Below are 27,091 nucleotides of genomic sequence, written 5' to 3'. Positions count from 1 at the left end.
TACAGTACTCTTTCAGCCAATGATATGCCTGAACTGTGGTGAATGTCTGCCTGGGTGTCTGTGTAAGATGATCTGTTTTTATATGGGGATTTCTGGATGAGACAAAGAAACTCTTATTGCTCCATTACTCTGTCTCATAGAACATTTGTCTCGGTGATTCTGAAAACACCACATCTTGTTAAGATATGCAGATTAAAGATATAACATAGACTTGCAATATAAAGACATCAAATAACACACAACATAATAGAGACGATGAGTTTCAAAATTCAGATGAATATCTATGAAATCGTGACATATGAATAGTGAACCACACAATGTTGATTTTCTGTGTTAACAACGGGGATACCAAACAAATACCAAATAGATACCGAAGGGACATCGTTAAAAGTTAAATTGTTGCATATATCTTGTCCATTTTACTGAGTCCTCGGGGATTTAAATGTTCAACTAATCAACACTGCAGACCCCTAGGGGGCAATGTGGTTCCATCAGGCAGGTTGGGCATTTTCCACCAAGATCAGTTCTTTGTCAATATTTAAGCCAGAATCGTACAAATTGTCTCTATATGCGTCTTGTGATCAAGCTGGAAACCTGAAAGAAATTGTATACGGTTATCAAACACATTTAATATAGTTTTAAGGTTCGACTAAAAGTGAGTCTTAGTGAAGTCTTCTCAGTTCGTGTGTAGCCATCTGGTCGGTTCTCTGGTGGGAAAGGGTGTTAAAGTGTCAACTTCGATTTATGGTGAAGATAAGATATTGAGGTCTCCCACTTTTCCAACAGAAAGATCCTTTGTACATTTTAGTTTATCAATTTTATGGCAAGTGTCTGTTGCTTATTTTTCACTCCCAAAAGCCCTTAAGGTTGTTGTAAATTAGGCAGTTTTCTGTTCTCTGGATCTGGTTTTTATCCACATACGTAAACATTCCCCCCATAGGAATGTTGGGGTATCTTCAGAGACTGAAGGCCTCTTAATCCACACGGCACTGTGACTGCTACATAGGCTATATTCATTGTTTTCTTTTTTCATTTCATCTTTGACGTTTTTAGCTTTAATCATTCTGTCATAACCAAAGAGAAAATCAAAATAATTAAATCAAATCCTGTTTATAATCTTTTGTTATCTGAACAAATATGGATAGAAGTGTTTTTGCATGTCTTCCCTGATTATTTCCACAGATAAAAACAGTTTTTGTTCTCATTACAGTCGGTGAGTCATCTGTCCAGAGCAACAGGACAAGATGTATGACACACGTGATTTAGATTTAAAATAAGATCGGGCTAGAGGAGTCTCTGTTGATAACAGAGTTAAAAACTGTACACATAGAAACTGACTTCAGTCTTTCTTGATTGTTCCTGGCATCTTAAAAGAGCAGTTAACAGGAACTGGATGTGTTAGGTGTTTGTGAAACAGTTATCTTTTTTTTCTATCTCCACAGCTTTTCACTGTGGTTCCATCTACCATTAGTTAGTCAGGAGAGACTGTTCTTTCGCATTGGCTTTTTGAGGATGAATTCAAACATTGAGTTTTAGCTTTGCCCACAGAGCAGCTCTGCATCCAAGAAATGTCTATTGAACTAAAATTCTAATTAGGTTCTGTTTTGTTACCTGTTTTTTCAAACACATTAGAAAGCTCACATCTGTTCTGTTGGCTCAACAGGAATCATCTTGTCTCTCAGGACTCCTACACACTTGCTGATGTGCTGAGTGAGTTGCTGTCAATCACAGAAATTAAGTTTAGCTTGGCAGCTGGACAGGAAGGCTTTGAATAGTAAATGTACTCTATGTTGCAAGTTGGAAACATTTCTTTCAAGCAAACAGATTTTGTTGGTAGTGAGGAAAAAAATACAGCTTTCCAATCTGATTTAGTCTGAAATAAAAACATTTCGCTTTTCTTGGTTTAATAGCTTTCTTTCTCTGGCTCAAAATAGAGCCATTTGTTCATGGAGTTAGCTCCTATTCTGACAGGTTTTAGGTTTTAAACTGCAGACTTATAGCTAGTCCATCTGGAGCTGCAATAAAAGCTCTTTTCAAAGGGGAATCTAGCCGTGTGTGGTGAATAGTCCCTTCTACTACATGGGGAAAATAGAGCATCATATTTTTATAGGTCCAAAGGATTAACAGATTTAGAATAAAGTAACACTGGCCTTGCTTAAAGGCCTATGTGCAGAACAGTAAAGTGCACACTTTATGATATATATATATATCTACCATAACCAACATGCATGTATACAGCCAGACCTTTTGTCAATCCTTCGTAACATCTTTGTTTTTGTTTGTTTGTTTTTCTCCAGTGGGTTGTATATATATATATATATATATATATGTGTGTGTGTGTGTATTTTATTTATTTTTTTATTTTTCCTTTATTTAGCCAGGATTGTCCCATTGAGACTAAGAGTCTCTTCTGCCAGGGAGTCCTGGTCAAAATGGCAGCTTACATACAGTTCCAGACGCAGACAGACACAAAACATATAATAAGGAAAATAAACTTACAAAAAATACATTAAGAGAGAAAATAATAATGATAAACTTAGGCCTACATAAAACATAGCATCAGATCAAGGTTATGTGGTGTATGTTTAAAAACAATGACATTCCTCTGTGTAAACAGCATTAATTTCCCTCTTAAAAGTCTCCAAAGAGGGCAGAGAATCCATACACAATATATTCTGCAACTCATTCCATAGGTGAGGAGCATAAAAAGAAAAGCCTGTCTTTCCTAATTCAGTACGAGGAGTGCAAGACTGAAGTAACAACTTTTGTGAGGAACGTGTACCATAAGATGAAGTGCGAAGAGTCAATAAATTACAGATATAATGGGGAAGTTTACCCAACAATGCCTTAGCAATAAAAAGTATCATATGCAATTTACGCCTTAAATACAGAGATGGCCATTGGACTTTAGAGTATAGATCACAATGGTGAGTTCTTGAGGGGGCACCTGTTACAAATCGCAATGCAGAATGATAAACTGCGTCCAGCTTCTTGAGGAAGCATAAGGGCGCATGCATATAAATTGTATCACCATAATCCAACACTGAGAGAAAAGTACTCTGGACCAGCCTTTTTCTTGCTAAAAATGAAAAACATTTTTTCATACGAAAATAAAAACCAACCTTAGGCCTTAGCTTTCTTAAAAGATTATTGATATGCACTTCAAATGTGAGCTTTTGGTCTAACCAAATACCAAGATATTTGTAAGAAATAACCCGCTCCAGGAAGGTACCATCAAGTGTTGTTAAGTTACCATCAGGACATGCTCTTGATCGTGTGAAAATCATATACTTAGTTTTATTTGTGTTTAGTGCTAATTTTAACTGCAATAATGCATTTTGAATGGATATGAAGGACGTTTGTAAAGAATCCAAGGCATCTTGCACTGAGGTACTAACAGTGTATAGAATGGTATCATCTGCATATAGATGTACCTTAGCTGGATTTAGGTATATGTATATGAATGGCTTGTGTATTTTTACTGTGGTGAATTTGCTTTTTCTTCCTCGATATGGGTTTGTGCAGAATGTGACAGACTGAGGCAGGGCAGAAAGGTGGTACCTTGACCTGTTTTCAGAGGTGGTAAATCAAGAACGGCCAGTAATATGACATCTCAGCGGAGTGCAAGATCAGCCATTGCTACTGTTGTTGTCTCTACAGTCCTGAAATAGTGCTAATAAACACATCATTGGAACACACACAGTTTTATGTGGGAATACACAAAACACTAATTGCTCAGGATTATAATGTGTTGTAATAGTCAGATGCAGCTTATGTTGTTTGGCTGCCAAATGTCTGATCATATGACGGGGGTTCACACCAGCACTTGGATGTACCAGCAAGACAGATGGTTCAAAGCGGTCCACGATTTAATGCAAACTCACATACATAAGCATTGTCTCTCAGAATTCATTAGCCGATGAAGGGGCCATCTAAACATGGGCACTGCAATACATGTCTTATCAGGCCTTAATTTTGAAGGCAAAAGCAAAGCATGGCTCAATGATGGATCGGTGACCTGTCAATAGTGTTCCCTGCTTTCTTGCACAAAGGTTGGTGGGATTGGTTTCAGCCCCCTGGTACCCTGAATTGGATAAAGTGGGTTGATAAAAATGCATGAATGAATGGAAAAAAAGCTTCCATATTGTGTCTTCTTTCAGACTTAAACATGTCAAAAACACACATTTAGGTGTTTTTCAGTTGCCTTTTGTCTAAGGGATAATTGTGAATAAGATTACATTTTATTGAAAATGCCCTCTTTGCATAAAAATTGAGAAAATGTGTTTCAAACTTTTTCTTGATATATATAATCACCTGTGGAAGTTTCATGTTAATTCCGTCAATTACTATGTTAATAGTTTATTTCAGTAAAACTGTGTGGGATTTTAAAATCAGTATCCTTTAAGAGCGCTCTCTCAAAATGCCATATTCTGAGACATACACCATTTTGTTCATGCACCATTTGTACCGCCCTCTTTTTATTACTAACAATACAGTTTGTTTATTCATTCATTCATTCTGGCTGTTGACTGCATTTTCTGATTTGTGGAATGATAAAATGTCCTCAACATGACATCTCTGAAAAACTCAGAAACTATCAAACAAAAATTATTGTTGATACAAATAATCTGGATAGTTTTCATTAATACAGACTAATGAGACATTTGACTCCTGTATATTCACCTGTAGAGTTTCCCCTTAAAATTAATAATTTGATGTTTTTTGTCATTTTTTAATAGCCTAAAACACCCAGAAGCTGTTGTTGCCTTTGAATGAAGGTTCACATGGAGTTCAGCCTTTTCTGCAACAGCAAACACCAAATCAAATGTGTCTGTATGTGTATTTGAATGACAGCTTGCAAACTTATCTTATCTCTCACCGGGAGCTCATCAGCAGTTTGACTTATTTCCCACTATGCCAATTTAGGCCTGATGTCTGTCTTTGTGCGCTGACGAATTCCCTGCCTCAGCTCGAACGCCTTCCCATTCGGCAGACAAAGCTTTGCCTCATTGTGCAGATGAATTTGCACCTGTTCTGTCTGTGCATAAGTCTGTTTGGACATGAGAAGTTTTCTTGGAGATTTTCTTGGAATGCCACATTCATTCATGTGAAGCACCCATATTAAGTACTGCGAGAAATTTTGCAGTTAAGATCAATTGTAAGCATTATCAGGTACCCACAGTATGTCCCTGAACACAGCATAGTTATAGCAGTGTTGCTGTCTTTAAAGGAAATTGTGTCTTTTTGGTTGAACAAATGGCAAAATCAGTGTGTCAGCTTTCAAGGACGTTTTTCGAGGGGAGGTATGTAAACCACTATGCTACACAACTCTTCTACTTGCAAACTGTTGTTCACACCTTGTTATAGATATAGGGCAAGAGAAGAACATTTTCCTTCTGCTTTGACTATATAAACTGATTAACTCTTGGTTCCTCAACAAACCCTGCAGTGCTTCACAATTTTAGTTTAAGGAAATTCATGTATTACCAATTTCTTAAATAAAACTTTTTGAGCGAGCCACTTTAAGATTCACTTGCTTGGTGTGTAAAAGTTTTTATTGATGTGTCTTGACCTCAAAAGGAGAAAAACTTGTTTTGACTTGACTCCCATCCACCTTGACCATTGGAGTCAGGCTTTTATTGCTCACACTCATCAGAGAGGTGGAGTATCACAGAATTTTTAACCTCACTGTGTTCTCCTCAGTAGGTGGTGGATTTGTGTCCACATATTCTTCAGTCCTCTAAGAGCAAACTCACCATTAAATATCTCCTCTTACTTTCAAAGAGCTCGACTGACTAAGCTCTGTGAACACCTCTGTATTTGACTAGATTTACGATATTGTTTTGCAATAAAGGCCAGTGTGAGGGGAAAAGATTCATTAAGGAACACAGTTCATGTTTTAAACAACTGCGGAGGGGCTATGGGAATACTGATTGACACATAAATGTGTGCTTGTTTCATCCTTCAAACCAAAGCCAAAAGCTCTCAGACCTCTTTCCTCTTGAGCCATGCACAAATACATGGCACAAAGGAAGTGTTGTTCTCTGCCTGCAAGATGCGCGGTGTTCTTTCCACTCAGTCTGTAGTCTCCCGCTGTGATAACACTGCTCCAGGCATATCAGACCTCTTTGTAGCACCTGGAGGCCTTTCTCATTCTCCCCGAATGACATCCTCTCTGACCTTCCCAACCACAAACAGAAATCCCCTATTTTGGTTCTTGTTTACCAAAAGTCACAAGTTTACCAGATAGGCCAGCGGCACGGCATTGCAGTGTTTACTCTTTATCGGTCAATACTCTTTAATCCCTGAGATGATGCTTTCTCTCATGAACTCAAAATAGCTCTTCCTCCTCCCCAGTGAAGCCACAGGCCCATTACTCTTTATTAGCTCTTATCGTCTTAAATGTGGCCATCCATTAGACGCGTGGCAACAAACACTCCCAGCTGGTCCTTCAGTAGGCTGCAAACACACACACACACACACACACACACACATACACATATTAAAAAATGACCTTTAATCAAGAGCATTTATGTTGCCTGGAATTCAACTCATGTCACAGATAAAGAAAACTAACCTGCACAGCATGTTCCCTTCAGAGATTTTCAAATCTTGCATTGTGGCTGTATCTCCCTCCTCCATAACTTGTGCTCACCAGCTCGGCTGACTCCGTAGAACGCTATCTGCCTGAATGATTTCTTCTCTATGTAGGCTGACATGAAGTAATACCATACCGTGTTGTGTATTGATTCTTCTTCCAGTCCCTCTTTCTTGAATTTCTTTGTGGCTCAAAAGCATAAATCATCTGCAAATGATCCTTGAAGGAAATATTGTATTTATTATTCTTGACGCATGGTCACAAATTCAATAGCCCTTATTAATTGAACATGGTGAGAAATATGATGTGGGTAATTCAATGGGACTCAAAAGCTTTCTCTCATCCCTCATATTTAAGGCCTTACTGTTTGGCATTCATGGCAAAGTGCAAGATTGACTCAGGCTCACAAAGAGGCTCAAAGAGTGTAATACTAAACTTCAACAAACAGCATTTCTCTGTCATCCTTTCAATGTAGATGAACAATATCAGAAAACCCCTTTGTATTTGATCCATTTGTGAAATGATAAAAACTAAATTTCTAAACAAATCCAGGTATCATAGTAACACTAACCTTTTTTTTCTGTTACTTTTTTCCCTGTTACTCAACATCTACTTTTTGAGTTTCCTGTTCTCAGTCCTTATATCTTGTTTGTCTTGACATGTGTCATGAAGTGGAAAGATCAGCAACCAATGCATGAGCCGCGCAGGCAGCCATTCACTACTGTGCCCACCCACATTACTGCAGTCAGGAGTGGGCAGCAGGAACGTGGCGTCCTTGCTGGTGTCCTTTGTTGTGACTGTTCATTTACTCAGCCTCAGTGTGTGTGAATGCCTTGCTTTGCTCTGCCAGTCCCGTTTCAGCTCCACATATCCTAGCGTTAAGCCACAGTCATAGGATGAGTGAACCTATTCTGCTTGGTCTGTCAGCACTCACGTGGGACCTGCCTCTCTCCCATGAACACCTCTGCATAGCTGTGTCTGACTAAGGGAAAAAATTGAAAGCCTAAATTGACAAGAGTGGGTTTTTTTTATTTTGGTATTTTTGAATGACAACCAAAGTAATTGGGGCAAATGTATTTTGTAAGACTATTTCATATTGTATGCTTGTATATTGCCTCAGAAAGTAGATTACGGAGAAAATAGACCAGCTCTGACGGAGATTCCAAATCAATTTCCTCCAAGCGACTCATAGATTGACTTTCAGTGAGCTGTGTTATGGCCAGGACTAAAGTCTGTGCTTGTTAAGTCCCAGGCTTATTTAATCTGTCAAATACATCTTGTTTTAGGTGATTGGACTCTCCTAGAATTATAAGAGAGGTGAACTCTGAAACTGAACTGCAGCAGTCGATTGTATGGCCTCAGAGCCATGCTTACACGTTATCATTCCACATCTTGTGTCAGCATGTTGAAATTCACTGGTGAATACTACACACAATCTCTCTGAAAGCAGATTGAATATTTCACTAACAAAACCAAAATGTCAGCCTCATTTTGCAGCAGATGAAAAGCCAGAGGCTTGCCAATGTCATTAAGATGAATGTCACAGGATCTGACAACACATCCATTAGTTGTTGAGATATTTCAGTCAGGATGAAAATACCTAACTACTTGATGAACAGGCCAATATTGTTATCCTCAGAGCAATGCGTCCCTGCTGCTGCTAGTGCGGCTAAAATAATTAAACGACTTAGACAAACTGATCTGTCATTTTGCCTATTCACCGATAATAAAATGAAGCAAACATCCTCTGTGTCTGACAAATGCTGCAATAACCACTTATAAGCAAGAGGTCCTGCTCCACAGGCCAAACTCCACCTCGGCTGAGTTTCCACATAGAGAGAGAAAAATCAAAAACGAAGGAAGAGATTCAAACATTTAAATTCACAGGCTCAGCAAAATGTTGGCTCTACTTTTATACTTTTACACGTTAATGCTACTCAATAGGGAAGTTTAATTATACATGATGCAGATCGCAAAGTGAATGAATAAATAGACCTTTTGTATTTCAGTAGAATTATCATATCTTTTTCTTCTGTCTTTGCATTTCTTTATCAGCGTTGAGCTTAATTTATCCTTCCACCCTATATTCCACCTTCCCTCCAAACAAATATGATTTCCAAATTTTACGTCTCATAACATTACATGTAAACACAAAACCACCACAGGGCAACTGCAGTTAGCGGAACAGCTGTCAGACATTTAAGCACGCAGTTTTGTTCTAGGCATTATGTCACAAGATTCATTTGAGCTAGAGTAAGTTTGCCAGCTGTTGGGTTTAGCATTATATTTACAAAGACAAAAGTGAAAAATACACAGAAGTATTGAAGTGCATTTAAAATTGTACTTATATTTGCTGAAATACAATTTTGAGGTTATAGTTCACATGATGTACTCAGCATCAGCACAATTACCATGTTTGTAACCTCTATAGACTCCATCTGCTTTTCTGCAAAAGGGTATATTAACACCTCTCAGAGGGATGCAAGCTGCCCAAATGATCTATTGTTTTTCCAGACAGGAACCAGTTAAACAATTTATTCAGGCAACAGAAATAGTCATACCTACTATTGTAAAGATTTTAAATTGTAAGGCCTTTACTTTGTTGCAGTCCAATGATTTAGTTTTATTGTTCCACTCACTATAATGTCCCTGACCATTATTAACTGAAGACACTAAATGACACCCGTTAAAATGTAGTCTACATGACATTCTCGATAGTCTCTGACAGTTTTGTGATTTTGAATGTATTTTGTTTTGGTCAGACTAACAGTACTTTTTTTTTTTCTAGTGACAAGTAAACGTACTGACTGTCTCCTAAATATTTTGTTGCATCAAGTCCTGTCACGGTTGCAGAGCAGTGAAATTGATATTGGGTGGAAGGATCGAGACAGTGCTGTCAGGATTAAAAAAAAACAAAAAAAAAAACAGAACTGCTGGAGTTCTGCATGGGGGTTCTTTTAGAACAATGAGCTACTTTTGATATAGCTTTGTATAATTTATCTAAACCTAATCTATGAATTAAAATGGTTGATTAGTTTGGATTGGAGATTTCCAGGGTAATATTTGACTGGGATTATGATCCAGTTTATAAATTCAGTTTGAGTTTCCAGGCACTAGTCCTAATCAAGATTTAAATGCTTGTGCTCACAAGGGGAATTGACTCTAAATTAATGTGTAGGTTGGAACTGAAATACACAAGAAACAGTGCTTGCATACACATGATTAAGGCTTCCTGATTTCCATACATCCACACAGAGACAAACAGGACACACAACCACGCACACTCACACACTGATATGGACAATTTAGTTTGACTCTCTTAACTCTCTTAAGATCCTTGCTCATTTTGACTGTGCAGTTTAGTGATCATTGCTTATTCATTATATTCTTGAGACAAAAAGACTTTTGTACAAATACACCAAGGTCCGAATTTGTATTGGATTTTCTATTTTATCTAACATTTCCTCTTTTCCACTTGACAAACACCTTACTTTATTAAGACATGACAACTCTTTTAGATTTTGTTTGTACACAAGAGAACATCCTCAAGATAATGAAGCCCTCATTTTGTGCCCTGGACCCCTTCCCCTCGTCTCTTATAAAATCTAATCATCCTGCAATAAGCCCATTAATTACACAAATAGTAAACAAATCACTGAAATCTGGTCATGTTCCACTGCCTCTCAAAACAGCTGTCATTAAACCTCATCTAAAGAAATCTTCCCTGGATCCAGACATTCTCTCTAATTACCGTCCAATTTCTCATCTTCCTTTCCTGTCTAAAGTGCTGGAAAAAGCTGTTGCCGCTCAGCTGCAGCTCCATCTACAACAAAACTCTCTGTACGAGAAATTTCAGTCCGGGTTTCGTTCTGCTCACAGCACTGAGACCGCTCTGCTGAGAGTTACCAATGACATACTCATGACAGCGGATACTGGGTCTACCTCTCTCCTTGTTCTCCTTGACCTAACCGCAGCGTTTGACTCGGTGGATCATCACATCCTACTACACCGTCTTCATGTGGAGGTTGGTCTTTGTGACACTGTTCTGGACTGGTTTAGATCTTTTCTCTCCATTCGGCTGGAATGTGTTAGCCTTGGCAAGGCCAAGTCCCAGGCTGTCTCTGTTTCCTGCGGCGTCCCACAAGGGTCAGTTTTAGGGCCCCTGCTGTTTTCCCTGTATATGCTGCCTTTGGGTCAAATCATCAATAGACATAATATCTCCTTCCACTGCTATGCCGACGATATTCAACTATACATTAAAACTGGAGCATCATCATCATCGCCTCCTCTCAATGCCTTCACTACGTGCCTGGAGGAGATAAGGACGTGGTTAAATCAGAACTTTCTTCAGTTAAACTGCTCCAAAACTGAGGCCATGTTGTTCGGAACACCTCACCAGGTTCAATCTTCAACTTTGACGACTGTTTTCTTTGCTGGACAAAACATCCCCCTTTCCAATACAGTTACAAATCTTGGAGTTAGATTGGATTCCCATCTTACACTCGAAAACCACATTAAGCATCTGTTTAAAATCTGTTTTTTTCATCTTCGCAACATCTCCAAAATTCGTCCGTTTCTTGATGCTGAGACCCTCGTCCATGCCTTTGTCTCCTCCAGGCTTGACTATTGCAACTCTCTGTTTGTTGGAATACATAAAAGATATCTTCAGAAGCTCCAATATATCCAAAACAGCGCAGCCAGGATATTTCTGAGGGCCCGTAAATCGGCCCATATTACACCTATTCTGCATGATCTCCACTGGCTTCCTATCACCTTCAGAATTCAATACAAAATCGCTCTCATCACCCATCAGTGTTTATACGGAACCTCACCGGATTATCTGAAGGACCTTCTCACCCCACACTCACCCTCCAGATCCCTACGATCACATGAATGCAACCTACTCCACCTTCCTCGCTCCAGATTAAGGACCATGGGAGACCGGGCTTTTGCTGTGGCTGCCCCCCGTCTTTGGAACTCCCTCCCGGATTGCCTGAGAGCTCCACAATCACTGACTGATTTTAAAAGAGGCTTGAAGACTTTTTTATTTAAGCAAGCCTACTCTGCCTCCACATGATTTTATGATTTTATGATGTTGATTTTATTTTTTGATTTTAGTTCAACTGTGTAAGCACTTTGAGATTTTGCTATGAAAAGTGCGGTACAAATTAAATTGATTATTATTATTATTATTATTATTAAGATGTGCCTCATCGCGTTTCTCTTCCAGAGAACACAAAGGTACGTCACGCCAGGCTGAATGCTGAGATAGCAGCAACATTGTGAGGAATGCCATCTCATTAACTTTGCCTGCTGCCATTGTTCCATGAATGGTTTTTGTTTTGTTCGGCAAAAATATTCCAAATCTAGTGGAGAAGGAGAGCGATGGAGACAGGAAAAGGAGAGAGAAGGTGGACCGTGCAGAGATCGCACAAGGTCCTACCCATACGGCCCATTTAAATGATGACCAAAGCAGCCTTCCAGGAGCAGAGTGCGATATCGCCAACATGATGATAATCAGTTGCATGTAGTTCACCAGCGACTCAACTGCAGCTTGTTGCTTGTGACAAGCACAAGACATATTAGCATGAACCTATTTCAAATGATGTCCCCAACTCATAAAAAATCATCATGTCAACTTTAATAAAAAATATATAAAAAAAGAGAGCCTTTCCATGAGTGTGGTAAGACAGCAAATGAGAAAGAGTCATTAACCCTTTTAAAATCCACTGGCTCACTGGCAGGCTGTCAGCAGTTTCCTTCCTAATGATTTTTTTGTTGTTGCTTTTTTTCAGCAGTAAATAAGGGTGTGAGGTGTCTGATACTTAAGAGAACATTTGAAAAGGAGCATTACTAAGGTCACTGAGTGCATGGGCTCCAAGCGCATCACTGATGAAGGTCATTGAGTGTATGTGTCCCCAGCCAGAAGAGCATAGAGTCAAATATGGAGATTCGGAGGAAAACACATTCCAAAGGCGTGAAGCCGTGTACATTATTTTCTGGCTAGATGCCTGGAGACAGGGACATGGAGCATCTTCAGGGCTACCAAATAGGGGAAAGTTATCCCACATAAAAAGGAGCTGCATATGAAGAGAGGGAGAGATTTCATTCAAACATTGGGCACGGATCTCTCCAGACTTGATGGATCTTTCTGTAAATTCGAGACAGACCTGAGTGACAATAAAGGTTTCTGTGTTCAACTAAGTCCGTGTCAGCAGAGTTCTTTATTACCCATCTACACATCTGCTGATTGAAGGCGACCATCCCTGATTCACCACAGGTGCATTGGATGGCAAGGCTCAGAGTTGAGCTAATTAAATAGCTCTTTTCATAGCTTTGTTCATTTAGATACTCTCATCCATGAATTGTGTGCCCTGGAGGGGAAACTCCCATAATTACATATGAAACAGGGACAGGCACGGAAATCACGGTATCCACGCTTCCTAGGCACTAGATTACCACTGCTCTTGGAAAGTAAGACAGACAGTAATTTTTTTGTGCCAAAGGACTTAGTGACAGGAAAGACAGTAGTGATGCCTCTTAATCTCCTTTGTGAACTCTGACATTGCTGACCTATGCCTGCCACAGCTTTGGTTTATTGTAGGCTTATTTTGGATCCAAACTCATGCGTTACCATACCAAAGTCACACAATGATCATACTAACTGAAAATGGTAGCGGTAGCAACTGTCGATCGGCTCGCTTTCTCAAGTTTGTTCAAGTTTGCATGTAGGCAGTCTCAGTGGCGGAGCAGTGATTTTAAATGTGGGGGTGTTCCAGGGGTGGCACATGAGCATGAGCACCACATCAAGCCCATAGACTATATAAAAAGGTCAAGCCTCACAATAGAGGTACGGTATCATAATTTACACATTAATCACAAAATGTAACATTTAATCACTATCACAGAGTTATCACCGTGGATTTACTGTAGGCTACGAAGTTCCTGAAAAAAACTCTGCACTTCATGGCTTGATTGAAAACTCTCGAAAAGATATAAATTGCCCTGAGCCCACCGTAGATCGCCAAAAGAGTAAGCTTCTGATCACTATGTTTCCCCATTAAGGAAGGTAATAAGGTTTAAAATCCCAGACAAGATTTTAATGAATCTACAGCCTTTTTTAAATAATTTTATCCAGATTTGAGCAGTGTAACTATTGAAGTTTCCATACAGGACCTTGTTTTGGCCGATCAAAATGCAGTGAAATGGCCCTTTATGCCCATCCCTTTAATTCGCGAATCGGAGGCTGATGAATGGCTCTTAACTCAAAAAAACTTTGAGTTAAGAGCATAGTGCTACATACAGTAGCTTCATGCTAACGTGACTGTGGCGTTTTAACTGCCACTGCGGGTTCTTTCAGCGGTAATTAGGAATGAGACTCTCTGACGGTACGTCAAGGCTTTTATTTGTCATACACAACTCTTTGATATTCCTCCTGCACGATCTCCTTCCCTGGATTCGTGCAGGCTTCGTCCAGGCTTGCTCTCCTTCTCTCCTGCCTCTGGTTCCAGCACGCTACTGTTTATAAAGGAGAGTGATTAGACGAGTGGATGTTGGTGTACTAATCACTCACCTGGTGCTGCTCACCTGAGCTCTCTCCACACCTCTCTCCTGCAGCTGATGCGCCACGCCCCCTCCACATACCTCCACCGCCCGACTTAGGCCGGGGAGCAGCCCGGCCTAACCCCACCCCCTCCTCATGCGAGCGGGAGAGGAAGTCGGCCACAGCCATCTGTGCCCCCGGCCTATGGATCACCTTGAACTTAAAAGGTTGTAGCGCAAGATACCAACGGGTGATCCGCGCGTTGGCATCCTTCATGCAGTGGAGCCACTGGAGGGGAGCATGGTCCGAGCAGAGGGTGAATGGGCGCCCCAGCAGGTAATAACGCAGAGCGCCGACTGCCCACCAGATGGCCAGGCACTCCCTCTCCACCGTGCTGTATATGGCCTCCCTCTCGGAAAGTTTCCGACTGATGTACAGCACTGGGCGGTCGACACCCCGCACCTGCTGGGACAGAACGGCCCCCAACCCCCTGCCCGACGCATCAGTCTGCAGGACAAATGGGAGAGAAAAGTTAGGTGTGTGGAGAAGAGGCTCCCCGCAGAGGGCCTGCTTTACCCTCTCAAGTGACACCTGGCACTGCTCCGTCCACTGGACCGGATCTGAGGCACCCTTTCGGGTGAGGTCGGTCAAGGGGCTGCTCAGCTCCGCGAAGTTAGGAATAAACCGCTGGTAGTATCCGGCCAGCCCCAAGAACCGCTGAATAAGGCTTGTGCGTCCTGGCAGGGGGTGGCTGTCCTGCTGCAACTTGGCTATGTCTGCTCTCTGGGACGGTGAGAGGTGGCTTTCACAAAGGAGCGAAGCGGGATTGGTCGATTTCGGTACCTCAGGCCCCAACTCATCCCTCTTTGCAATTGCCGTCACCAAGGAAACAGTCTCCGCCTCTCTCCATGCTTTCAGGGGGTTGAGGTGATAAATCTGTGTTGCACCTCCCCTGTCAGATCGCACAAGCTCATAATCAACGTCACCCACTCGTCGTATGACCACAAATGGCCCTTGCCACTTGGTGAGTAATTTTGAGCTGGAAGATGGGAGCAATACAAGCACTTTATCTCCCGGTGAAAATTGTCTTAACCGAGATCCTCTGTTATACAGCCGCTGCTGACGTTCCTGGGCCCGGAGCAAATTTTCACATGACAAGTGCCCTAGTGTGTGGAGTTTTGCTCTCAGGTCCAGGACGTACTGAACTTCGTTCTTACTGGGGCTCGGACCTTCCTCCCAGCTTTCTTTAACCAGGTCCAAAACCCCGCGTGGTTTTCTGCCAAACAGCAGTTCAAAGGGAGAAAATCCCGTGGAGGCCTGGGGTACCTCGCGCACTGCAAACAGCAGAGGATCTAGCCACCTATCCCATTTACCACTATCCCCGTGCACAAACTTACGGATCATGGATTTCAAATTCCTATTCAGGCGCTCAACGAGGCCGTCAGTTTGAGGGTGGTAAACGCTGGTTCGAATAGACTTGATTCCCAATAATCCGTACAGTTCTCTCAGTGTTCGTGACATAAATTGGGTGCCTTGATCAGTCAGGATCTCTTTCGGGATCCCGACTCGGGAGATCACTTGAAACAGTGCCTGTGCAACACACTTTGCAGATATGCTGCGCAGTGGCACTGCCTCTGGATATCGTGTTGCGTAATACACCAGGACTAACACAAAGCGATATCCGCGTGCGCTTCGGTGGAATGGCCCGATGAGATCCATCCCAATATGGGACCTCAATCAGCGGTAAAGGGCGCAAAGGCGCTCTCGGGATGGCCGGTTGGTTAACCAACTGGCATTCGGGGCAGGACGCACACCAGCGGCGTACGTCCGCCTGAATGCCTGGCCAATAGAATCGGGCCATTACACGGTTCAGTGTTTTTTCATACCCCATATGCCCAGCCATGGGTTATAATGAGCCGCCTGGAAAACCATTTCCCAACGGCTTTTCGGGACCAACAGTTGTGTTATTATTTCCTCTGTCTGAGTGTCACGACTCACACTGTACAACCTATCCCTGCACAATGAAAAGTGTGGATATGTTAACGCTGCGTCAGGGCGCACCACGTGACCATCCATTTTTATCACTTGGTCAAAGGCACAGCGTAGAGTATCATCACGAGACTGCTCAAGTGGAAAATCTTCCATGGAGTCGAACACGGGAACCTGCGGCGCCTCCTGTGAAGGCACCGCCGGCTCCCCCTCCCCGTCTGCAGTGTCGGACAACCTTGCGTCACCACTGAGCACAGCGCACATATCCCATGTCCCTGCTGGTCGTGAGCGCACCCTCACACACTGCCCCACCAATCTATCAAACCCAGGCCAATCAGTACCCAAAATCAGGGGGTGCACCAGGCGGGAGCTAACCACAGCCTTCACACTATGCTTTTTTCCCTTATAAGGAATTTCCACTGGAACTACAGGGTATCTGTGAATATCCCCATGTACACACCTAATATCCACCCACCCTGCCTCTATCAAAGCCCCGGGTCGAATCAGATTCTGGTGAACTATGGACTGCGTGCAGCCTGAGTCCACCATTGCCTGATGTGTACCCCCCTGAATCCTTACCAGAACGCTGTACGTCCCTCCTGGACCGGGGGATGGTGCTGGAGGGCCAACAACCCGAATCACTTGACCGACCTCCATCAGCGGGCACTCGCGGCGAAAGTGATCGGGCTGCCCGCACCTCCAACACTCCTGCACTGCCACCTGAGGGACCCTCTGCAGGTCAGGAGCAGCACCTGTAGCAGCTGGAACCTGGGGTGGAAAGAGACGGGGGATGTTAGTGCAGGGCAGTGGCAATGGTCGGGCAGTTACGTGGTGTAGGGGCTCGGCCGCTGACTGCCCCCTTCGGGGCGCTGGTGTGGGACGGCTGAGCGTTGCTGGCCGAGCCTCCGGCCCGGAGAAGACAGTCAGATAATCCTCTGTGAGGGTGATTGCGGAAACCAGCTCCGTAGGTCGATGGCAGCGCACCCACTCTGCCGTACCAGTCGGCAGCCCCTCCACAAACTGCTCCAGGATGATTTCTTCCAGCATCCTCTGTTCGCCGTTCGATCCCCCTGGCTGCAGCCATCTAGTCGCCGCATCCTTCAGCTGCTGCGCGTAGGTGAATGGCCGGTCCGTAGGGCCCAGTTTCGTCCCCCTAAATCGGCGGCAATGGTCCTCGGTCGAGTACCCGAGGCAATCTAGTACAGCCCTCCTGATCGCCGTGTAATCCCGAGATTGCGCAGGAAGGCTGTTTATAAAGGAGAGTGATTAGACGAGTGGATGCCGGTGTACTAATCACTCACCTGGTGCTGCTCCCCTGAGCTCTCTCCACACCTCTCTCCTGCAACTGATGCACCACGCCCCCTCCACAGTGACGTTAGCCTTTCATAACTTTAGCCTACATTAAAACTTAACTCAAAATGATGTATTCCACGAAAGTAGGTTCAACAGGACACTCTCTACCCCTGCCTCTCATTTCAAAGACACATTCAGGTCGCGCATCTTCCAACGAGACTTGCCTGTCAATCAACTGGAGGGACACCTGAGGTGTCCCATCAGGTTCCAGAAGCCTCCAGAGGTGGCCGTTCGGGAGTCGAAAGAGCCGAACTTCCCATCACTAGTTCCGACTGGCACGTAAGTCTCACAATATAGTTAATCTCTGACGTAATTACGGACAAAAGTCTGTGATTGGGGGAATGTCCGTTCAGTTTGACCAATGCCTTTTCGTGCAGCGTAAGGGGGCCAAGGTGTGCTCCATTTTTCATATGTTGGTGCACTACGAGGGTCGGCAAACGGGTTTACCTTTGGAAAATGTGGGGGGGGGTGAAATCACCTTGCTGTGAAAGTGGGGGTGTCGAAACACCCCCATCCCCCACTTGTGCGACGCCCATGGGCAGTCTTATATTTTTTTCACATCGTGAAAGCGCTGGGCTGAGCCCAGTTGAATTCTTTTGCTGTAAACTGTGAAGATATAGTAGTAAATCACATTTACTGTGATCATGATCACACTGAGAGTGAGGAGCTCCATAGGGAGAACTCTTTGCTGTCACCTTAATTGAGACATGCTATGAAAGTGAGTGTAATGATGCTTCCCAGGGCCCAGAGGATGAATTTGTTACTGAATGTTCTGTCTTTCTAGACTATAAAGCTTTTCATTTACCAGCACCATTATGCCTCATATAGAACAATACCTTGAGCCAGCAATTGACGCAAAGCTCCTGCTTGTTCATGAAAAATACAAATTACCCTGTATTGTTTAGCTCCTCAGAAGTGTTTCCTATTGTAAAGTCGAAGTCTGGATCTGCACTCAATAAGAAATTCTTGTTGGGCCAATTCTTCACATGTTTTAAGGTTAGGACTATGTCTGCCTCCTTGAATCTCTGCAGTGTGTGGGGCTGCAGCACTGAGGTCAAAAGAAGCACAATTAATCACAAATTGTTGACTGATTTGTTACCTATGTGGACACTGATTTATAACAATGATCAAGGGAAAGAATTACTCCAGCTGCTAGCATGAAGATGGGAGTGTGTTGAGGGTGTGTAATTATAAAGCAGACTGATCTTGAGAAGAAGGTCAAAGCCCACTCTTATTGTGATTAAAACCATCTTTATGTCTCTAAGTCTGCTGTGCATTGGTTCTTTAGCTTTGGAGGTCAAAACATTTTCATAGTGGCTTCAATTGCAATTATGGTTTTGTAAAAAAATTCTTCTATTATATGTTCTCCTTGATGAAGCATGTAACCACAGTTACCGTGTTTCCTTGCACAATATTAAAGGAGACTATCGTCTTGACTTGAGGTATATCTGAAATTACATACTACTCATTATGTACTTTATATGATCTATGTAATGGACTCAAATTATCCTCAGATGTACTGTGTAAAGTAGAGCATAGTATACTGTATATTGTTTTGTATATTTAAAAAAATCTTTTCAATGGCTATAGCCGGTAAGCGTCGCTTGAACTAGCTCCATCTCCCAATTAAGCCTCAAGTCGTTCCCCCAAGCCATTCCAGCTGCATCTCGTTAAAGCTAATCCAAGCGAGGCTTACATAGCCTAGCTTAGTGCGAGTGCATGAGCAACGTAAGAAGCCCTGACGAGTGGATGGTGGAAAAACCGAGATCTGTGTGAAAAGGACAGCGAGACAAGCGCTGTTATCTTTTCGGCAGCTGAACAAATAATGCTTATGGAGCTGTATGAGGATTTTAAAAGTGTCATCACCAGAAATGGTAATACAGCTGCGGTCAATAAAGCGAAGAAACGTCATGGCAAACAACTGCAGACAGACTAAATGCGTAAGTTATGAAAGTTTCATACCATTGTCAATTGTTAGACATTTATTTTACTGTCCTCATGTATTTATGCTCTCCTCTTTGTGTTATAATTTGTTTACATAAAGCATGCTGAATTGTCTCTGTATGTGATGTACAGCACAAATATACTGGCCCTGCTCACTTTATTAATAACCCAATAATCGACACGCATCATCATACTTTGTGACTATAATATCGTGAGTGTGAGACCCACATATTAATTTTTCACTGTTACATCTCAGCAGGATCAATCTTAACAGCCAAAAGCGTACCTGTCAGCAAGTGAAGGTAAAGTACAGGAAAATATTTCAGAGTGGTAAGTAGCCTTTGAAGAAATGTGTTTGTCCAATAAAGAGAGATATGGAAGAAACTGAAAATAAAAAAGATCAAGCCAGAGATCATGAAACTGGAGATGGATGTTAGTATAAATTCAGATAAAGGAGAATTTGGCGTTGTGAACTGTATTTAATTCTGTTTTCTCTCCACAGCTTGAGAAACATGTAATAATAATTAAACAATTCAACTCAACTTGAACTCAAACTTGTCATTATTGTACGGTTCATGCAACGTGTAGAAATGTGTTTTTTACATTTATATTTACAGTGGGGTGCCATGACCTAACGTGTGGAAAGTTATAAATCATCTCTGTCCATTTAGCGAGCATTAAAGACAAACAAATAAAATCATTTAAATTAAGTGATTAAGTGAGCAGTTTGTTCCACTTGTTTGCAGCATAACAGCTAAATGCTGCTTCTCCATGTTTAGTCTGGACTCTGGACTGGACCAGCTGACCTGAGTCCTTGGATCTAAGAGCTCTGCTGGCTTTATATTCTCTGAACATGTCACAGATTGTAAACCATCAGCAGGCTTTTAAAATCTATTCTGTGACTGACTGGAAGCCAGAGTAAAGATTTTAAAGCTGCTGTGATGTGTTCAGATCTCTTAGTCCGGGTTAAAACTCCAGCAGCAGCGTTCTGGATGAGCTGGAGATGTTTAATGCTCCTTTTGGGGGACTCAACGAAGAAAAGACTTGAGCCTGAAAAGTTGTCCACAAGACAAAATGTATAAAATATGAAGTATACTATTAATTTAAGATGGCTCTGTCAGAAGTCAGCCATGGTGCCTGAGAACTTTAAGCAATGAACCTGTATTTAATTTGGCCAAAGGTAATTTCTATCCGTGCCCTTGTTGTAGCATGTGCATGTGCATGCCCTTGTTCCTGGATCAGGATATGGCGTGAGGAGGTACGGCCAACATGCATAGCCTCTGTCCCCAAGCAGGACACCATTGAACTCTCCTGCAGAATAAGAGAAATGTTGGATGGATATACATGTGTTAAGACTTGGCAATTTGATGCAATATGTGCCTTATATGGCTATCTATAATAAAGTATGACGAGCACTTTCAATTCCTTAAGATGACCTCTACACCTGACCTCTCATTACATTACCAAAATTCTGCCTATGCTACACCTTACTTCAAAAGTACACTCCTTCGGGTAAGTAAAATTCTTGCGCCTTGTGCAAACCTCTATGCCAGTGAGGATGCTCGGAAGATCCTAGAATCATGAACTGATCCCGGCCATTTAGCCTCAATGTTGGAAATGAAATGACCTCCATCACAGATCATCTGTATGGTCGGAGGATAGGAGTCAATGATGAGGTTTCACAGGGCATAAATGTAACATTGCTCAGCATTACTCAAAGGGGGTTGATGTGGTATTTTTTAAAATGAGAAATCCAGTTCAGAGTCTATGGACAATTATCCCCAAGTGTACCTGTACATTTAGGAACCAGCGCCTGGACAATGTGACAATGTTTAAATCCAGACTGAAAACAGTTCTATTTATATGACACCTGAAAGTATTTTATCTGCACTCTTCACTTTTAAATTAATTAATTAATGATTTTTTTAGTTTTTTGGAATGATTTTATTGCCTTCTTGTGATTTTATGTAGCTGTAAAGCACTTTGAATTGCCTTGTGTGCGAATTGCGCTCTACAAATTGCCTTGGATGCTACATGGGTACAGTAGGCTACACCCCCCCCCCCCCGACATTCGCAATAATGACACTCTCCCTCTGTTCAAGTCTAAACTCAAAACCCATCCGTTTAACTTTGCTTACCTACAGTGATTGCTCCGTTCTGTGTATTTTTAATATGGTAAGATGTTTTAATTCCTGCGTTTTATCTAATATCTTATTTGTCCTTGACTGTTTTGAAAGGAGCTTTCAATAATTTGTATCGTTAACATTATTACCTGTCACCTATTTTTCTGAGTCTGGTCCTATGTGGGTGTAGATCGGATGTTTGTTAGGTATTGATTAGTTTTAATGAATACCGTGTTCTCTCATTTAATTTCATGCTCAATACGTGTGTATAGTTGCGTTTCTTTAGTTGCACTGGCACCGACTGATTGATTTTTTTGAGACAGTGAAAGTGGTGATATGATAACCACAGTTTTTGCTTCGTTTTTTAGACAAGACATGAGTTGCGGGAGCGCAGAATTCTTGGTGAACATTTCTTTCCGGAGTCCGTTTCAGCCGGCCGGACATTTTTTGAGTTGCAGCTAAGCTAAGCTTCAACTTTAGCCTGCCCGGGAGCAGGCTAGTTCAGCAGCATAAACTACCATGGTTACTCAGCAGGAGTTCAAATAAGCCACCTTTATGGAACGGAACTCTCGCTAAATTTAGCCAGAAGTAGCTAAATAAGCCAGGCTTTCCGTTAAGCCAGCTTCTAGGAATACCCCCCTAGTCCTGCACCTGCAAAACAAGCCTGAATCACCACCCCTCCACCAGCGTGCTTGACCGTTGGTATGAGGTGTTTGTGCTGATACGCTTAGTTTGGTTTTCACCACATGTGGAATTCTGCATTGTGTTCAAACATTTTCACTTTGGTCTTGTCTGTATGAAAGTTTTCCCAAAAGTCCTGTGTTTTGCTCAGATGTAATTTTGCAACCCTGAACCAGCCAGCCATGTTCTTTTTTAGAGAGAAGAGGCTTTCACTTGGAAACTCTTTGAAACAAGCCATATTTGTCAGTCTTTTCTAACTGTACTGTAATGAACTTTAACATTTATCATGATTACTAAAGGTTAGCACCGTCGCCTCACAGCAAGAGGGTTCTGGTTAAAATCCCAGCTGGGGTCTTTCTGTGTGGAGTTTGCATGTTCTCCCCATGTATGCGTGGGATCTCTCCGGGTACTTCATCTTCCTCCTACTACCCAAAAACATGCAACTGAGGTTAATTACTGAATCTACGTTGACTCTAGGAGTGAATGTGAGCGTGAATGGTTTTTGTCTTGTTTGTCTCTGTGAGGCCCTGTGATGGACTGGCGCCCTGTCCAGGGTGTACCCTGCCTCTCGCCCATTGACACCTGGGAGAGGCTCCAGACCCCTCATGGTCCCGAGTTGGATTATGGAGGTATAGAAAATGGATGGATGGATGGATGGATGGATGGATGGATGGATGGATGGATGGATGGATGGATGGATCTTTACTGAGGCCTGTAGAGTCTGAGTTGTAGCTCTTATGGGTTTTTTTGCAGTTTCTCTGAGCTTTGCACAGTCTGACCTTAGGGTGAACTTGCTTGGAAGTCCACTCCTAGAAAGATGACAGTTGTCTTGAATGAGTCCACTTGTGAATAATCTTTCTCATTATAGAATGATGGACTCCAAATAGTTTGGAAATTACCTAATAACCCTTCTTAGATTGAAGGACAGCAAAAGATGCCTCTCAGTTCACTGCTAATATATTTTCTCTGTGGCACTGTGTTAACACCCACCTGAATGGTTTGGACCATAAAAGTCTCAAAACTTCTGCTTTTATAGAGGTTCTCACACTTTGATTTGATTAGCAGCACCAGGTCGCTACTTACCCTCTTAATTTATATGGATGCAGTAAAGGTATATTTAGTTTTTCAGATAGTGCTTCTACATTTAAGCTTTTTTTATATACACTGACACAGTGTAAAATACAATGTGTTGTTGGCCCTGATAAGTGAGATCTAAAGCTAGTGTACTTTATTATTCATGAATGTAAACCAATATGCTGTATTCATGCAAATACAAATACCATTCAAATATAGTTTCAAGTTTGCCTCTCAGAGTCTTAGCAATATAGATGATAAGATCATTACTATTATATCATTGTAAGATGCATCTTGTATAAAACAGTGGATTTAGTAGCCACTGTTTTTTTTTATGCCAGCAGACATAAGACACAATCTGTACATAGGCTGTGGTAAGAAGATAATTGAACATAGTTGCTAATTGATATATAATCAACCATAAAGCATGATCAAATTGAAACACACACTGCTCACAGCAGTTATCTTTTGAGAGGAAAAAAGTTTAAATACAGTTTAAATCACAAAAACACATACTAGAATCGACCTGTAGCATAAAATTGTGCTACAACTGTGACGTCATTCATTGCGTCAAGAAAATGACCCAAGTAGGATCAGAAGAATTTTCTTCATTATAATGTTGAGCTCATTGTATAGTCCTCTACATAAAGCTCTCTTAGTACAGGGGATTAGTAAATGAGTGCGTGATTTCAGACATGTTGTTACTGCAGTTGGGCAAGTTTAGATAATTCACAAGAACTTGAAGCTTTAAATTATTTACTTGTATTAGTACAGTGATGACTTAACTTATCAGAGTTGAACACACACAAACAGAAAAAAAACTGCTTCAAATTACCATTACTTAGCTTCAGTTCTGATTAAAGACTACAACATATGCTTGTTTGCAGAGCAGGTTATAAAAGAATAAAGATTATTTGGCAAGCCTATGCTAACTTAATTTTTCTCTTCTGTCTTTTAGTAGCTGACTGCCGAGTGTTGGAGGGTTTGCAGAGATACTCTTCCATCCCCACATACCTGCCCGTCAACTATCAGCTGCTAAATGCTGACTTGGCATTTTTCCTGAAGGAGGCCAACCAGGACTTTATGAGGAACTCTACTCTGATATCACGGACTGAGCCTTTCTTCATTTACCAGGCCAGAAGTTTACCCTCAGTGAATGCTAGCTATGGGCCTCTTTCTGTGGAGCAGCCTGTCCCAATAGAACTCCTACAGAGCCCTGGGACATTCCCTGCCTCCTCAGTTTTTACCGTCAACTGGAAGGTGCAGACCTTCATCATGAATACCCAGATTAATTTGGCCAAGCCTAAAGTCCAGGTGCTGTTTTATGTCGCAGGCAGGGATTGGGATGACTACAGTGCCATTGACAAGCTGCCCTGCGTGCACATGTTTGCTTTCCATGAAACCCAGGAGGTGCGTGGCACTTGCCAGCTCAGAGGGGAGATGGGGCTGTGTGTGGCTGAGTTGGAGCCACTGGCCAGCTGGTTCAGCCCACCTAGTGTGGTGCCAGGACGCCAGAGGAATCTGGAAGTGTCTGAGGGCACCCCAGTGGAGCTCTACTACATGCTGCAGTCCACAGAATCAGGAGAGTGCCACTCAGAAGAGTCCAGGAAAGACAGCTTCATCCGCTCTAGTCAAGAGGGGCTGTTTGGTTCCTACACTTCCACACCACTGAGGAGGATTGGTGGTGTTAGGCTCTATCAGAACCCCGTCGAGCCCCCTTTTGCTGAACACAGGCTGGATAATAACTTCATGGTCATGGTGCCAGCCAAACCCATGAGACAGAGGGAAACCATGTCTGCTTTTATTACTGTGTCAGCCTACTCCACTGTGGAGATGTTCACGCTCAGGTAAGAAAATCTCTCTTTTTGGTCTTCATTCAGCCAATGTTAACTGACTCCTATGTATTATGTGCCTTCGTATTACTTTCTAAAGATTTAGATATCGTCCACACAAAAGCTAAAAAAAAGATATTCGCAATAATTTACAAAAACAGTAGGAGCATCACAAAATGTCCTCCCTCTTCTGTTACTCTGCCTGATTGCAGCTGGTTAAAGTCTTTCCCAATCTGCTCTTATGCTCTTACTTATCACAATCTTTTATTTTCCTCTCTGACATTTTTTTTTTTTTTTTTACAACAACCAGTCCAACAACCTAATGAGCCTACAAAATTCTACAAACATAACAATATGACTAAAAACAAATTGGAGGACAAGAGACATGAAGCCATTACCTGGACAACAACAATACAACAACTGCATCATGGACAAGATAAATCAAGCTGGCAAATCTTTATGAAAGCTATATATTGTATATAAAATGATAATTAATAACTATATATTAATTATTATTAATTGAGAATGATTTTGACTTGAAAATAATGATCTTAAGTAACTAGTTATTTCAGTTGAATTGTTATAAAATGATGAGTTGATCAGAATTGTTAACTTTACCTGTGAACCAAGGTAAAAAGTTATTTCTCTACTGTTACAGTGACAACATACAAACATAAAACAGGCGTTATTGTCTGTATTAGACGTCAAAATGAATAACCGGAGGAAGGCTAACTTTTTAACTTTACCACACAGGACTAATGCCTGAGAGGGCCTGTAAGGACATGTCGTTACATCTTTATTATCTACTGTATTAAGGCAATGTGCAGGAGTATAAAGCCCTATTCGGACGGGACTAGTTTAATGGGGGGACCTGGGGTAAAGTAATAATAACCGGGAAATCTAGTCCCGTCCGAACGCGCCATGTCAGTAAAGATAGCGGAGTATGTCGGTAAACTTTGCCGAGAATTCTACCTCCTGTGAAACGGTCCGGAGTATCTAACATAGGTAATACTAATCCCGTGCGAATGCGACCTTCGGTAATAAGTACGGAATATGTTGTCACATCCTTTGAAAGAGAGAAACAATTAGGTGTGTCTGTTTGCAAACATGGAGGTTCTGGATGAAGCGCTGCTTGCAAGCACGCATGGTCGGCGCCATGTCTGTTTACAGATGGGGTTTACGGAAGTGAAATGAAGACGTGCATAGCATCCAGGATGTGACGGTTGTGCGTAACCAACAATTCCTCCCATGTTAGATGAATATTACAGGGATGTCTTGTCCCGTCCGAATTGGTAATTTCTTCTCCCTGGCGTCGTCTGGTTAACCAACATTACCATACGTCCCCCCATTGAACTAGTCCCGTCCGAATAGGGCTTATGTCAACCAAACACAAATTAACTCCAGCACAAGGTCAACGCTTAAGCTAAGGTGTCTCATCATCTTCACAGTGTCAGACTCTGAGATATAAGGTAATATTTTATAAAGGATTATGTGATGGTTTTAAATGGAAACACACATCAAGATATACTTAAATAATTTATTATCTTCAGGTTTCATTTGAAGGAGTTAGGCATAGTTATGTTTGACTTTTTTCAGTAGATTAAAGTATGCTTTACGAAATTACCATATAATGATGTTGGACATTCAATATGATTGTATTTCATAAAGTTGTTTTGCTGCCTTATCATTGATCATGTCAAAGCTCCAGCCAGGTTATGAAGTAATTCTTCCACATGATAGTCAGGGTCATCACTTAGAAATAGCTTCAGTTAGTGGAGCTTTTGACGGGTCCTTATCAAAATGAACAGATATCTTGATTTAGATGATTAACATGGAATGCAAATGAAGATGTCATCAATTAAAATGCCTGTCCATTAGTGTAATGACTAAAGCTGATCCTAACCACAGTAGTGCAGAATTCTTATCAACAGCCGTAAATGCTCACACTAGGGAT

General features: G+C 41.8%; 1 protein-coding gene across 2 annotated transcripts in view; it reads left to right on the top strand.

Moving 5' to 3' along the window:
- The window catches only part of LOC142382525 (transmembrane protein 132C), a 168,680-nt gene that overhangs the window by 15,434 nt on the left and 126,155 nt on the right, over positions 1-27,091 (top strand). The window contains exon 2 of one of the 2 annotated variants that reach the window (XM_075468504.1): positions 24,267-25,152. In XM_075468504.1, coding sequence (XP_075324619.1) covers positions 24,267-25,152 — 886 coding nt within the window. Of the gene's footprint in view, positions 1-24,263; positions 25,153-27,091 lie in introns of both variants that reach the window. The other variant, XM_075468503.1, reaches the window with a different exon arrangement.

Source organism: Odontesthes bonariensis, chromosome 6 (assembly GCF_027942865.1).
Source record: "Odontesthes bonariensis isolate fOdoBon6 chromosome 6, fOdoBon6.hap1, whole genome shotgun sequence".
In the NCBI taxonomy this organism is placed as follows: Eukaryota; Metazoa; Chordata; class Actinopteri; order Atheriniformes; family Atherinopsidae; genus Odontesthes; species Odontesthes bonariensis.
This window is presented reverse-complemented; position numbering and strand designations above follow the sequence as displayed.